The following is a 15,608-nucleotide window of genomic DNA, read 5'->3' on the forward strand; positions in this document are numbered from 1 at the left end:
CAATGTTATATTTGTCATACAAAATATGCAAACATATTGAATTCAGAGTAAAATAGAGGACTTTCATTAGTGCGGAAATTTGCAAATTGGGTCAACCATTCTGTATGTGTACAGTATAGATATACGCAGTCTTTGTATGTACAGTATCTCTACGTATGTTCTCTGCATATTATTTCAATTTCACCTTAACATTATTTTATAATTAAATTTTAATCTTTCCAATTTTAGTGAGTACAATTTTAATGAATTCAATCAAATACACTCGATGACTAAAAAAGGTAAAATTGTATTAAAAATGTGCCACTTCTAAAACCGCTTCTAATTGGTTAATTGATCAAAATGGCGGGCGGTTGAAACACCGTCATCATTGGTTATTACGGAAAGGTGCGCAATACCTTGTTTTCTTTTTACCGTGAGCAAACCTATCGTGGTTTTACGATTTGACCGATGATAATAGAGTTCGCGGTGTCGAGGGTGCGCTGCTGTCTTCGATCTATTATTTGACGCTTCTATCTATTCTAGTTGTTGTTCCACAGTACCTCGACTCGACAACACGCGTCTAGGCAAACAAACTTCTAGCAAATGTATTAATGATCGGATGAGGATGATCTAACGCAGCGGTGGGTAATTACGCCCGCGAGCGAGATGCATGGATATGCGAACGTACAATCTCGGGCAACGATCGAGAAACTTTAAATGAACAAATTCTTAAATTGCCTAAATCAAGTTTATTTTACAAATATGAAAACATACAAATCTGAATATTTTTGCATCTAAATGGAAGTGCGAATTAAAACTTCCTCAATTTGCAACACAACAAGAGTCTACCGCCAGTAAACGCCGTATACGTCTAGTTGTCAGAAGTAGAAAGATGGATTACGTTATCGTTTTCCCCGGCACCCTCGGCTGCCCGTAGCGTGCTCGTTGGTGCCCAGGGGCTATCTCTGCCCGTCACTGATCCAACGAACATTGACGTCCACTTAATTGCGACGCCAGCTCGGTAATTAGGTTCGATCCGCGACGGCGTTGGTCCGCTTAACGAGACAACCGCGTGCCTTACCGTACTTACCAGGCATCGTTTGCGCGACGATTAAAATTGAATCGGTATACCAGGAAACGGTAGCTCGGTTCCCGGCAATCGCGTACTCCGGCTAATTGAATCGTCAGAATTCGCTCGCGAATCGAGCCCGGCCTTCTCCCATCGTAGACCGCCGAAATTCTTGCAACCCTGTTTCCCGCACTGTCGTTCTCCATCCTCTCGGCGTCCAATCAACAATCTCCCTGTGCGCGCTCGTTCGAGTGGTCGCCGCTCGACTCTTCCTCTGTGCATCGCAAAATCTTCCCTGCGTCTCTCTCTTCATCTCGTGTTGCCCCCGGAGCTGCCCCCTCTGCCCTCGGTCGTTCGTCCATCTCGGTCGGTTTTCCGCGAGTCGCGTAGATGAGACGCATAAAGTGCCGGTACAAATTCTGTTTTAGCAACGGGTCGAATACGGCCGACCGTTCGGCTCTCCCGGCACTTCTCGGTCAATGAACCGCGGGTTGCTGGCGAACCCAGTTGGTCCACTCGTGTCCCCCACCCGGTTCGTTCTCCTACCAGAGTGGCTTGGTCCACGCTACCCCCACCGGCCGATTCGAACGACACGACTCACCTCCAACTTGCCTCCTCTCCTCTCCTCCCTACGGGTGCACCTCATCCCCCTCGATCCCCTCGATACCACAGCCCCTACTATTTCCAGGACTCACCTCCGACCCAGTCGCTTAATTCTCCCTTCCCTTTTCCCGCTCTCCCTCTCTAGGTACGCTCCCGCTTCTCCTTACCCTCTCATTGCTACATTACCATCGTTACCACCTCTTCTTTCGCTTCGTACCACCACCTCCACCACCTCCTCCTCCTCCTTCACCTTCACCCTTTTACTCGTCCTCCCTCCGTCCCTCCCTGTGCAGCAGGCCGCGGAACCCCGAGTAATGGCAGAACGTGGGGCTACGAGTCGCGCAATGCCGTAACACGTACGACGGAACGCCGGTTTTACTTACCTCACAGGTAAGAGCTCCGCGAGCGCGACGGAGAACGCGATCCCGCCGGGAGAGACGGAGAGAGCGAGCGAGAAAGAGAGTGGAAAGAAAATAGAGGAGCGCGAGGCGTTTAGAGCGAGCGAGTTAGAGAGGCAGGGTGCGAGCGAGAGAAAGAGAGCCGGTCCCCGCTGACGAAGACAGAGCACCGGGAAACACACAGAGAGAACTCGCTCTCGGCACTCGCGCGAGAGCGAGCGAGTCGGCTCCGTATACACCACCGCGACTCGTGACAAACGCACGTGATCGTAACAGGGCAGCTCGCGGCTATTTGCCCGGTTCCATCCCCCTTTTCTTCTAGTTTTTTTTCTTTTTTCTTTTTGTCATTTCGAGATCGCGCGTGGCCATCCCCGATATCGCCGCATTTCGATTGTTCACGTGTCGCGCCACGTTCCCGTGGATGTCGTTGCCCGGTGTCGCTGACTCCGAGATACTTGCCGATCATCGATATACCCGGTACATCGGTACGACGCAACAGGTCGCTCCACATCCGAGCGGTACACTCGGTGACAACGACCTCTCATCTTATCGCCGTTGTTGTTGTTATTGTTGTGGTTACACGGACGATGATCCCAGTGAGATCGTTACACAGCTCGAGTGACATTCAGTGCATCGGACTGATCAGTTGATCCGGACACCGGTTCATCCAAGCTGATCCTACCTAATTCAAGGTGATCGAAGTCGATCTAACTGGATTCTAGCTGGTCCACGTTGGTCCGAAGTGATTCCAGTTGATCCAAGTGGATTCAGGCTGATCGAAAGCAATTGAAATTTATTCAAGTTGATCAGAGTTGAGTCAAGTTGATCAAAGTTAATTGGTCCACGTTGAATCAAATTGATCCGAGTTGATTAAAATTAATCCAAGTAGAGGAATTCGATCAAGTTGAACCAAATTGGAGTCAAGTGGAGAAGTTGCTCCAAGTTAATCCAAGTGAAAGAGTTGGTCAAAGTTGAACTAAATTGACTCGAGTTGATCCAAGTGATAAAGTTGGTCCAAGTTGAATCAAATTAATCCAAGTGATAGTTGATGCAATCTGAACCAAATTGCAAGTGAAGTTGAACCAAGTTGACATAAAATTCATGCAAGTGAATCTGGTCGGTCACCTCGAACTCGAAGAGTTTCCCGGATCGGTCGGTAAACCAACTTTCCGAGAACTGGAGGATAATGGAAGATTGTTGGTTGACGGTGCAGAGGTACGAGGTGTGAACGAGCCTTTAAGCGGAACCAGTCACGGTCCGCGATTTCTGGCGTCGTCGTACTCCGCGCGCCGTGGCATCGTCCTGTTATCCTGGAAGGACGAGGCTTAACCTCGCCGCTTAACGCGCAGGGAAGCGTGCTCGTGGATGCCGGCGTGTTTTCAGCATCGTCTCGTGCAGGTAAAACCTCGTTGAACCTGGTTCGCGCCTCTTCCCTTTTATTTCGCGTGAATCGCATGCGCCGCGCGTATAATAGACGTAATTGGCGAGGAAGTTGCAAAAGTTCATTGTGTGCCAGTCCTGTGGTTGTCGCGTGAACCCCTCGTAACCGGGAATCGCTACGGTAGCTAATTAGCAAAATGAAAGATCAGCGACCGTCACGTTCGTTGAAAGAGCTGGAAACGAGCATTCGGACCGATAAACCTTGAAGAAGAATTATCCGCCTTTCGTACGGTATTACGTGATCCGCTTCAATCGTTTCTCTTGCTCTGATTTCTACGTAAACGTTTCCCTTACGAGCTAACTTTTAATCGATATACGACTCTTGCGCAACGCTGTTACGAGTCTGAAAGATCCAGGAAACCTGACTGCTTAAGGCCATTGGCGTAACTAGGTAAGGGCCAGTCTGGATCCTGAGTAATCTGGGAATATGCCGTGTGATCTTATGTTTAACTATGCAACGCGTGTGTGGATTAACGTGTGAAGATCTGACGTATATGAGGTCTGTACACGGCGATACTGCTTGGTGATATAACTTAGGGATCTAACGCATGGCGATACACGTGGTACTTTAGGGATCTCGTGTGTAATCATATGTAGGATACTAATTATAACGTACGATAATAATTACGTGACTAACTCATGGATATGTATAGGTACATAGTGTGTGAAGATACTAACGAAGGATGTAATCATGGTACTGACGGCTAGAGTAGTAATGCATGATACTAACGTATAGGAACTAATGTATGGTGATACTAATGCAGAGATGTTGATCGTGATAAGTGACATATGATGGTACTAACTTGAAATGTCCTAGCTTGAGTAAATGTCTATGCATTAATACATAGAAATACTAATACGTGGAAATACTAGCACGTGGCGATATGAATGCATGGTAACAGTATTACGTAGAAACGTAAAATGTGACGTTACTGTCGCGTAGAATTCTAACGCACGGTGACATTAACGCGTGGATACTAATTCGTTCCGTTACTAACTCGTAATGATACTAACGCGTTAATATACCATTACGATACTCATCGATATAATTCCCAGTGCTAGTAACACTAATGCGTAAAAATATGGCACACATGTCATATAATTTGAGACAATAACGTTCCCAACTTACGCCAATGCCCAAGGCCCACCTTGGTCACATTTAAATTTCCTTTCGACGATCGCACGAGGTATTTAAATCGTCGAATACCACGGATCTCTGTTAGGCGAAGAAATAGAAACCTAGACGGCGTATGTGAAAATAAACAGAGATTAAGGTAGCAAGATTGGAAAGTTGTTTGGTCGGGTTGTGTAAATTGGCCGAAGCACGTGGCGCGTTTAATCGAGATTTCAAGAATACGGCGCATCGGTTTGGCTACGATTTTGATAAGTCGAGGCAAGGTGAACGCACTGACTTGTGACGCGGATGGAACGCGGAACCGAGGCAGGCGTTGCAGGAGACAAATGACCGTCTGCGAGGCCGCGAAACCGCCATTCGGACCAGCCTTTTCTTTCGAGCAAGCCTTAACGTTGCTTTATATTATCCGTTCAGGCACCGAACGGTTGCGGGACGGTTCCTTTCAGATAAAAGTAGTAGGTGCTTATACTGTCATTTTCTGTTCAGTAGGCACATAAATATAATATTTCTTCGTCTTGTATAGTACCTGTTATTCGACCGTGTCTTCGCATTTATCTTTACTGCCTCCGCGTTATCGTTACGTAATAATAATGAAAGGAGAAAATGTAGTATTGAAAAATTTTAACAGGTAGAATATCGATGCTATCGGAGACAAAATTAGTGGGTGCAGAAAATTAATGGATGATTGTCGTTATCGTTGCATAATGTTAAGAGTTGTAGCAATGAAAAATATTAACGTGTAGGAAATTGATGGTATTGAACGCAAAATTAATGGATGAAGATTGAAATTATTCAACACAAAATTAATGGATAAAGATTGAAATTATTCAACACAAAATTAGTCGGTGAAGACTGAAATTATTCAACACAAAATTAATGGATGTTTTCTAATATTACAAAATATCTGATTTTTAGCACAAATGGAAATTATATTGGATTTGTGCAGAACGTATCGAATATTAAATGATCATGTCTGTTTATACGTTTTCCGACAGCTGCACGTATCGCGAGACAAAACATTATAGTTAAAATACCAGTGAAACCTAACGTGCCAGAACAGATCTACTATGCTATATATAAACAGTCGCATCTTATTACCTGGAACAACTTTTGTCTGAACGGTTCGTGTCTGAACGTGACCGTTTCTCGAGACCGTTCTGTCTGAACAGTAGAGGTCAGCTACTTAACACCTCTTCAGGTGTGAAAATTGTTATCAACTTGTAAAGTCCAATTACCTGAACATTTGCATCAAATTGAATTTTAATAGTCCTATAATTTTAATATTGTATTTTTATGTGATAGTATATTTGAATAAGTCAATGTTATATTTATGTATTGATTAAATATTGAATTTTATTAAGTGGATGTTAATATCGTATCTTAACAAGTTAGCAATATTAGTATTTTATTGATCTAACACCTTGTGTACTAATTCACAAACATTTACCAACTCCAACTATCTACGGTTAGGTATTAGTTGCTCGTTATTTTAATAACATAGTGTAGATTGTTCAAACTATTCGAAAATTATTCGATCATCCTTAAGTTATATTAGAAACATATTAGTAATGTTACAAAACAATTATTATAGTCTTCAATGATATTTATTGAATCAAATTATTCTTCAGTTAATTCCAACCTTTTGACTGTTACAACTTTGTAAAAAATTATATCTTCGAACTTTTAGAAGTGACTACAAAAAAATAACAATATCTGACACAATTTCATATATCCAATTTATTAAAAAAAAAAAATTATACAATATCTCAAACTTGTAGCATAAAATCAATCTAAAAGAACTTAATCAGAAATTTACAATAAAGAAGACATCTATTTTAACAAAATTTGCAGATAGAATGTGCCAAAAGGTAAAAGTAGCTGACCGCCATAGCAAATCACCCAAACCGATTTGTCGAACAAGGGTTTTGCCACGTCTGGCCCTCTCTGCAAATGCTAATTCTCGATTACCGTTTTTGCTTCGTGCCAAATCGTGATTCACACGATTTATAAATCATCTCCGACGGATTATACCGCGGGTAATGTATATCCTGCGGCGTCGTACGTGTACGCGAGATCGCGAGACTTTCAATCATGGTCCGTGTACCGGTGTTCGCATGATTTCGCCGTTTACCAACGGATCCGTCCGTTTGAAAAAGCCGATTGTTGAAGTTGCTCGATGAGGCGTAAAGTGCCGTCCATGCGAAACAGACTTAACTGTTGCGCTACGTTTCTACCGAATATCCTGGAACCAGTGAGACTCCATTTTCTATCGATTAGTATCGTTTAGCGAGCTTTCTCGATACCGTATGCTATTGGAATATGAAATGTTTGGAGACTTTTGCAGATTTGGAAATTTTTGAATTTGGGAATTTTAGGTGAAGCAATGTGAGAATTTGGGGATTTAGGGATTTGGGAATTTAGGAAATCGAGGATTTTGGGAATCGGGGAATTAGGGAGTCGGGGAATTAGGGAATCGGGGATTTAGGGAATCGGGGAATTAGGAAATTGGGGATTTAGGGAATCGAGGAATTCGGGAATCGGGGAATTAGGAAATCGGGGATTTAGGGAATCGAGGAATTAGGGAATCGGGGAATTAGGAAATCGGGGAATTAGGAAATCGGGGAATTAGGAAATTGGGGAATTAGGGAATCGGGGAATTTAGAGATTGGGGCATCTAGAGATTTTGGAATTTGAAGATTGGGGAATCTAGGGATTTGGCAATTTGGAGATTGGGGAATCTAGGGATTTGGAAATTTAGAGATTGGGGAATCTAGGGATTTGGGAACTTAGGAATTTGGAAATCTAGGGAATTGGGAATGTGAGAAACTGGGAATCTAGGTTTGGGAATTGAGGGAATTAGAAATCTAGGAAATTGGAAATCTAGAAAATTGTGAATCCAGAAAATTTAAAATCTATGACAAAAATAATTACAAAAATTGTCAATCAAGAAAATTGATAATCCAACAAATTGGCCATCTAGTGAATTCGTAATCTCGAAATTTAGCACTCGTAAAACACCAAGATAAAAAAGTTTGAGACCCAAACTGAAGTTCCTTGTCTGTTTATTTAAAGGCGTTAAATTCGTAATCCCACAGCTCTAACCTTGTTACCCAACAAACGCGACGTATCCTATTTATAAGGATAATTAATTTTGCATTCAAGTTTTAAATAATTCAGGATCAATGGCCAAAACCTGTCGAATCACATTAGCGGCACGAGAATACAATTCGCTATCTATCGCGAATCACTTAACACTTCCACCGAAAAATTCTCGAACGTATTCAATTCCCGGTCGATACTCCTTTCGAATCGACGACGTAGTCGATCGGTCTTGTACGACGATATTTCATATCGGATTCGATCGCGGTTTATTAAAATTTCCACCAGCCTTAACGCGGGAATGGTTACGAAAATATTTGAGGTTTCACGAGCGTCGTAACGAGGCTCTCGCGAACAGAAAGAGGAAGAGAAACGAGGATGAGGAGGAGGGATGGAGGAGTTGCTAGGGACAAAGATAGAGCTAGGAAAGGTGAAGGGGAAAAGAAGAAGGAGCGAGACACAGGTAGAGAATCGTGAAGAAGAAGGCGCAGGTGAGAAGAGGAGGACAAAGAGAAGAGAGGTGGGAGGAAAAGAAGAAGAAGAAGACGAAGAAGAAGAAGAGGACTCGTAGAGAGGGTAGGGAGGGAGGGAGGGTTTGTGACCAAGAGGAAGGAGGGACGAGCCAGGAGGAAGTCAACGTCCGAAGATTACGGCAATGACATTCGCTTTTTCTCACTCTCCTCCTCGTGTTCCTCTCTGACTAGCTGTCTTTTTCCTTTCGCGATCTTTTCCTCTCTTTCGAGTTCGCCGCTCTCGGTGTTGCGTCGTTACCCTTTCTCCGACAACGCGCGGAAAACAACGGTGAAAAATAAAACTCCTTAATATTCGGCGATCGCCGCTCGAACACGTTTGATGGATCGATCGAGATTCGTTTTGGAAGACGAGTTTCTTCGTGCCGCGATACGCCGGTTACGTCCAGTTTAACTCGCTCACGGAAGTCGAGCTCGCAGGAAACCAACAGGTAGAACGATCGATCGTGCATGCTCGGACTTTTGGTTTCGTTTGCATCCGTGATGGGCAAATGTGCCCGGGACACCGCCGAGCACGGACCTTACAGTATTCCAGGTTCCCCATTTTTCAAAATCCCCAATTTTTTAATTCTATCTTTGCCAGCTTTTTCATTTAACTTTGTTATCGATAATCGATACTGCCACCGTTTCCAAATTTCCTGCTTTTAAAAATCTGCAAAGTCAACCACAAATATCCACAGACTGTTTTTCAAAACTTTCAAATATTTACAGTTTCACATCGGTGATTTACTTTTCACTTTCCCAATTTATCGATTCCCCAATTTCTCTATTTGTCAATTTCCCAAGTCAAGAAGTCCTTAAATCCACACGTTTGAAACCTTGAACCTAATTTTTGCACGTTCAGTGCCTCCGGGATATTCGGGCACAGCCCATCACTGATTAGCACCGTCAGAGTGAGTGAGAGAGAGACTGTTAACCGCATTCGCAGCCGCAGTTTGCCTTTAGTTTCTGATTTTCTTTCCGTTTTGATTTGTCTTTCAGCGATGGATCACGTGAAAAGCCAGGGGACGTCAGATCCACTGAAAATCGGCGGAAAAGGCCGTACTTGCGTGACCCGAAAAAAGTTTTCTCCGTAGTGCGTTCCGCCAGATAAAAGTAGAAGACGTAAGGTCGAACAAAAAAGGGAAAGAAAGAAACGTAATAGAAACAAACAAGGAACAAACGAAGGAGCGACCGATCTCGATCTCTCAACGAATAATGGGTTGAATGCTCGCAACGTTTTACTTTTAATTAGTTCAGAAGCGGAAACCGAGCGGAGGAAAACCGAGAAGAGAACTCGACGATGCCGATGATAACGTTGCTGCGAAGCAACGATATCGTCTTGTCAAAAAATGCGCACCTCTTCGAAGATCCCAAGGATTCTCGCAGGCCGCAGTCAGGACAGTTACGGGTCTTCTATTGTGACAGTTAACGAGAGCGGTCCGGATGTGACACGGTGCCAGTGAAGTGCGGATCGCGACATATGGTCCATGAAAATTTCGATTTTCGTGTTTTTAACGTAAAACTCCCACAGTACGTTCTCGAACACGGTTTCTTTCGCCAGGAACAACCGCGAATCGATCGCGCTCCCTCCACGAACAAAGCCATCGTAGCCTGTTGCTCGATCGCAGCGCGTTAAAGAGGAGAGCTCGAGGACGCGTTAATCGATAAATGTTTTCGTTCGTGCACGAATTCCCCTCGATACCGGGACCGATAAGAGTAACCAAGGGAGAAAAAGAAACTACTTAGTAAATAGCGCTCCTTACGGTACCCGTAATAAAGCATCGCGCGTGTAATCGTATCAGATTGAATAATAAGGTTGCCCAAGGCCACCGAAAACCATTGCCCCCGGTGCTCTCGAGGAATCGTAGCCGGCTCTAACGCCGGGCTTCGAAGGCGACAGATTAACGGATAAAACGCGGCGAGACCCGGCGAGACGTGCCAAAATTATTTGTCACTCGGTTGCGGACAGTTTCATTGAGAATCTGCCGAGCGGGCACCGGCCAGTGACCTCGGTTGAACCGTTCGAAAGGAATGTTTTCTCGAAACCGTAGCATCGCGAGGCCTGCCGATCTCTCGGAGGAAACGCGTCGCTGAAGAGAAGAAGGGAAAAAACCGAGGGACAGGATGTGCTCGAGGTAAAGTTTCCAGGTCCTCGAGGAACGAAAAGTTTAGACCAAGTTCGCCGGAAGTAAACGCAAAGTGTCGGGTCGAAGGAACGTGTGCGGTCGTAAAGTGAACGCGGGGTGATTTGTGGATCATTTCCGGTGAAGGACTGTTCGGTGACATCAACCGTCGCGAGTCTTATCGCGAAAGGGACATTCGTAAACGGACAATCTTTAAGTGTCCTTAGCTCGAAATCTTTCGACCAAGGAATCTTGGAACCGCATGGACGGAAGTTCGAGTATCGGAGGCGGTAATCGAGAGCGAATCGGAACAAGGTAACGAGGCAAGCACGCGAATGGTGACCGCAGTTGGTACCGAGGTGCACCATCGCCGACATTTTCTGTTCGTACAATGGACGTTTTCAAAATCGACCAGTCGCTGAGCGCGGGTCTGGGTAGCGCCCCGGCACCAGACACCCTTACACCGGAAGTGTCCTTTGACGCCGGTAGTGAGTTCAATCTGAGCTTCTTCGACGGACCGGAGGAGAACAGCACCCAAGGATTCAGCGATCCCGGTTCTGTGGGTAGTGCCAGCGCGTCACCTCCGCCAGGAACACCCGGAAACATCCCCGTTAACCCCTCCAACGCTGCCCTACCGATTGTCCAAGTACCCTCTGGCATCGTCATTAAGCAAGGTTTGTTTCATTTTCTTTTGTTTCTTTCCCTTTATTTTCTCTTTGCTGGCTATTCGCTTAATACTGTGTTCCGGATCCGTTTTTCTTTCGTTACTCTTATTTCTTGTTTTATTGACATTTGTAACTTTGGCATTGGCGTAACTAATTTATTATTTTCTGAGGGTTTTAGGGTTGTAGGATTATAGTTTTAGGATTGTAGGGGTTTGGATGTAGTATAACTTTAAAAAAATTTGGGGCTTGGGGTTTGGGAATTTAGGGATTGGGGGATATAGGGATTTTAGGGTTTAGGGATTTGGGAATCTGGGATTTTGAGAATTTAGAGATTTTGGGATCTTGGGATTTGGGGAATTAGGGAATCAAGGAATTAGAGAATTGGGGAATTTAGAGATTGGGGAATTAAGGAATTGGGGAATTTAGAAATTGGGGAATTAGAGAATTGGGGAATTAGGGAATCGGGGATTTAGGGAATTGGGAATTTAGGGAATCGGGGAATTAGGAAAATGGGGAATTAGGGAATTAAGGAATTTGGAAATTGGGGAATTAGGAAAATGGGGAATTAGAGAATTAGGGAATTTAGAGATTGGGGAATCTAGGGATTTGGGAATTAGGGAATTGGGGGATTTGGAAATTGGGGAATTAGGGAATCGGGAATTTAGGGAATCGGGGAATTAGGGAATCGGGGAATTAGGGAATCGGGGAATTAGGGAATCGGGGAATTAGGAAAATTGGGAATTAGAGAATTAGGGAATTTAGAGATTGGGGAATCTAGGGATTTGGGAATTTAGAGATTGGGGAATCTAGGGATTTGGAAATTTAGGGAATTGGGAATGTGGAGATCTAGGTGCCTTGATTTTCTAAATTTCAAACCCAAATTATCTCTACAAATAAATTATCTCTACATTCCTCTCGATAAAATAAAATCAGTATATGTTTGTAAGATTTTGCGGTTTGTATTTATAATGGTTACGCCAATGCACATTGTTCTTTTTATTGCTTTTCATAGTCTACGCGCGAAATATCATCTACAAGAACATTTCGCAACGTTTCAGGCGTCTTTATTATTACACGTACGTTTTCTCGCGCGATTTGGCAACGCGTTATGAAAGCGTGCAGGTTGAAAAAGCAGCTCGTCGCTCGCTTACAACGAGATTTTGTTATGGAACGAGAAAAGTGGTGATTGATTGATTCGATTTTACACCGAACGAGATTACAGGTATAAAAAAAGGGACAACCAGTGCGTTGTTATTGAAAACAGATTTAAATATTGTGGAAACCGGTTGTACGTACGACCATTCGAGAGAGTGATTTCCATTGCTATACGTGCACCGAATACGTATTATTATACGTGTTGGTAAATTGGAAAAATGTTGCGGATTATATGGGGTTCTGACTCGCTCTTAAAACGAGTATTAAGCGGAAATGATTTATCCAAACGTGTCATTAATTCTATTTAATTTGAGGAGTTAACTATTACAGAAATTCTTACAGGATTTACATAATTATCAGAATTACATAATTATTTAATGTACTATATTTACATATTTAGTCACATCTTTAATTTATCAAATTCTTGCCTTCAAGTGTGAGAAGATAATAATTTTAATATCCGTTTTTAATATTAATTAATATTCGTTGTAGCAAATATTGAATTTACACTCAGTACATTCAGGTACAACGCAGACTTACACAATAATAAAATTGTTGTTGGTTTTGAGAAAATCTAGGTCAAACGTAGAGAAATCTTGTTTGCATTCATACTCATACAATTAGGATGCCTGCATTATGAGTACCCAAACGTCTACTCTTGAAGTCTACAAATACCATATGCATCTAATAAATTTTCAGTCGAATAAGATTTGCATCACTGTCAACCAGACACCACTTAACAAGATAGTTAAATACACCACATAAAATTATGACTTTTACTAAAAACTCTTTATAACATGCTTTTTCAACGAAGTACGTCCCAGGTGTTACGAAATACCCCGTATAAATGATCATTCTATCGAATTAAAACTTTAAGTTTCCAACGAAAGAAGATGACGACAAAGAAGTTTCATCTTACAGTATTCTTCTTAACTACTTAAACAGGAAGCTCGACGGGCATGTTTCAGCGGCACGTGAAACTTTCACGTTGGACCTCCACGAAACTTTCAATTGTTTTAATATGATATCGTTTTCCACTTTGCAATTCTGATTCGCGGACGTTAGGTCCGGAGCTGATCTGCCTCTGGGGAGAATTTGGCGACCGATGTATTTTGGGGATTTCAAACTTGAGTATGTAATTAGAATTTGGGGACTTGTGGAGGGTGGAATTTGGGGAGTTGGAAAATTTATTTGGGAATTTGGGGATTTGGAGGTTTAGGAATTTGGAACTTGAGGATTTAGAAATTCTGGTAATTGGGGATTTAGGAATTTTGGAGGATGGGTATTGGAGGGTGTAGGAATTTGGGGATGTGAGAATTTGGGAATGTGGGAATTGGAGAAGGTGGAATTGGGGAAGGTGGAATTGGGGAAGGTGGAATTGGGGAAGGTGGAATTGGGGAATGTGGAATTGGGGAATGTGGAATTGGGGAATGTGGGAATTGGGGAATGTGGAATTGGGGATGTGGGAATTTGGGGATGTAGGAATTGGAGAAGGTGGAATTGGGGAATGTGGGAATTTGGGGATGTGAGAATTTGGAAATGTGGGAATTGGGGAAGGTGGAATTGGGGAAGGTGGAATTGGGGAAGGTGGAATTGGGGAAGGTGGAATTGGGGAATGTGGAATTGGGGAAGGTGGAATTGGGGAATGTGGGAATTGGGGAATGTGGAATTGGGGAATGTGGAATTGGGGATGTGGGAATTTGGGGATGTAGGAATTGGAGAAGGTGGAATTGGGGAATGTGGGAATTGGGGAAGGTGGAATTGGGAAATGTGGGAATTGGGGAATGTAGGAATTGGGGAATGTGGGAATTGGAGAAGGTGGAATTGGGGAATGTGGGAATTGGGGAATGTGGTATTGGAAAATGTGGAATTGGGGATGTGGGAATATGGGGGTGTGGAAATTTGGGGGTGTGGGAATTGGGGAATGTGGGAAATTGGGGATGTGGGAATTGGGGGATGTGGGAAATTGGGAATGTGGGGATTGGAGAATGTGGGAATTGGAGAAGGTGGGAATTGGGAAATGTGGAATTAGAAAATGTAGAATTGGGGATGTGGATCCAGGTACTTGGACGTCTACCATATATCCAGAGCTTCAGTGGTCTATCTAGAGATTTAGAGATCTATAAAATTGTGAACCTAGTAATTTGCGTATCTACATATCTATCAATCTATAAATTTAAAAATTAGCAAAATAGAAAGTATGCAAATTCATAAACTTGCACCGTAACTCTCCAAATATAAAAATGATGAAACGTCTTATCAAAAGGAAGTGTACAATGCAACGAAGTATACATGTTCGCGTTCTCTTTCTCGTCTCCACGTAAAGGTTACGATACAAATTGGAAAAGGTCGTCGAACGTTTTGCAATATTCGCGATTCATCTTGCGCCGAGCACAATGCTATCGAAAGTCTCGATGCAATATAAATCCATAACCCAGCTACCATCGGTCTACCGATTTCTCTTTCAATTGAGTTTTCTTCGCTCGCTCCCATTGTCCGTTGGAAATATCGGATCGAAAACTGGTTTCTTACATGCTCGTTGTGAATCCAGCTTCATAGCTAACCCCTTTATCCCCTCCCCCTCTAGTTTGCAAAGAGAGCGGAGGGCTGACATTTCACTCGATGCAAGAGTTGCACCGGGTGAAATACGTTTCTTCTTTAGGGCCTATGTAATACAGATCTCCTGTGCTTTTACGTAAACGTAAAAGTTGAGGAAATGCGAAAATCGTGTAAGCCGATCGCTGATCTTAAGAATAAAACATACACGCAACATTTGGTATTTCCTTTTTCGGTGCACCAATGTTTCTCTTTGGAAAAAATATGTCCTGTATTGTGTTGTTTATGTAATACATATGTTGCACGTGTGTGATGTTAGAGATAGATGGAAGGTAGATGTACTATTTGGATATTCTTTTTTTAAATATTCTCTATCAATGTATCTCTTTCAAAGAAGTACATCAAGTACAATGTTGTTTATGTGACACATATGTGTCATATGTGTTGAGACTCATATGTGTCATATGTGTTGAGGTTAAAAAAAAATGGAAGTCTTTTTTAAATATTCTATATAAATTTCTTTCTTTCAAAGAAGTACATCAAGTACAATCTTGTTTATATGACACGTACATATGTGTCACATGTGTTGAGACTCATATGTGTGAGGTTAGTAAAAGACAGAAGTCAAGTGAACAATTTGGAAATTCTTTTTTAAATATTCTACATCAATGTATTTCTTTCAAAGATGTACATCAGGTACAATCTTGTTTGTGTGACACATATGCATCACATGTGTGAGACTCATATGTGTTGAGGTTAGAAAAAGACAGAAGTCAAGTGGACAATTTAAAAATTCTCTTTTAAGTATTATACATTAATGTATTTCTTTCAAAGAAGCACATAAAGTACAATCTTCTTTATATGACACATATGT

The 15,608-nt window shown here is 42.7% G+C and overlaps 1 protein-coding gene across 4 annotated transcripts in view; it reads left to right on the forward strand.

Moving 5' to 3' along the window:
- The window catches only part of Eip78C (Ecdysone-induced protein 78C), a 127,787-nt gene that overhangs the window by 11,201 nt on the left and 100,978 nt on the right, over window positions 1-15,608 (forward strand). The window contains exons 1-2 of one of the 4 annotated variants that reach the window (XM_076532148.1): window positions 1,991-3,447; window positions 9,235-11,032. The exons of 1 other annotated variant lie outside the window; for it this stretch is intronic. In XM_076532148.1, the coding sequence (XP_076388263.1) occupies window positions 10,750-11,032 (283 nt within the window). In that variant the 5' untranslated portion in view covers window positions 1,991-3,447; window positions 9,235-10,749. Of the gene's footprint in view, window positions 1-1,990; window positions 3,448-8,333; window positions 8,685-9,234; window positions 11,033-15,608 lie in introns of those variants that run through there. 2 more of the 4 variants (XM_012285464.2, XM_076532149.1) reach the window with 2 other exon arrangements.

This window comes from Megachile rotundata, chromosome 5 (genome assembly GCF_050947335.1).
Source record: "Megachile rotundata isolate GNS110a chromosome 5, iyMegRotu1, whole genome shotgun sequence".
In the NCBI taxonomy this organism is placed as follows: domain Eukaryota; kingdom Metazoa; phylum Arthropoda; class Insecta; order Hymenoptera; family Megachilidae; genus Megachile; species Megachile rotundata.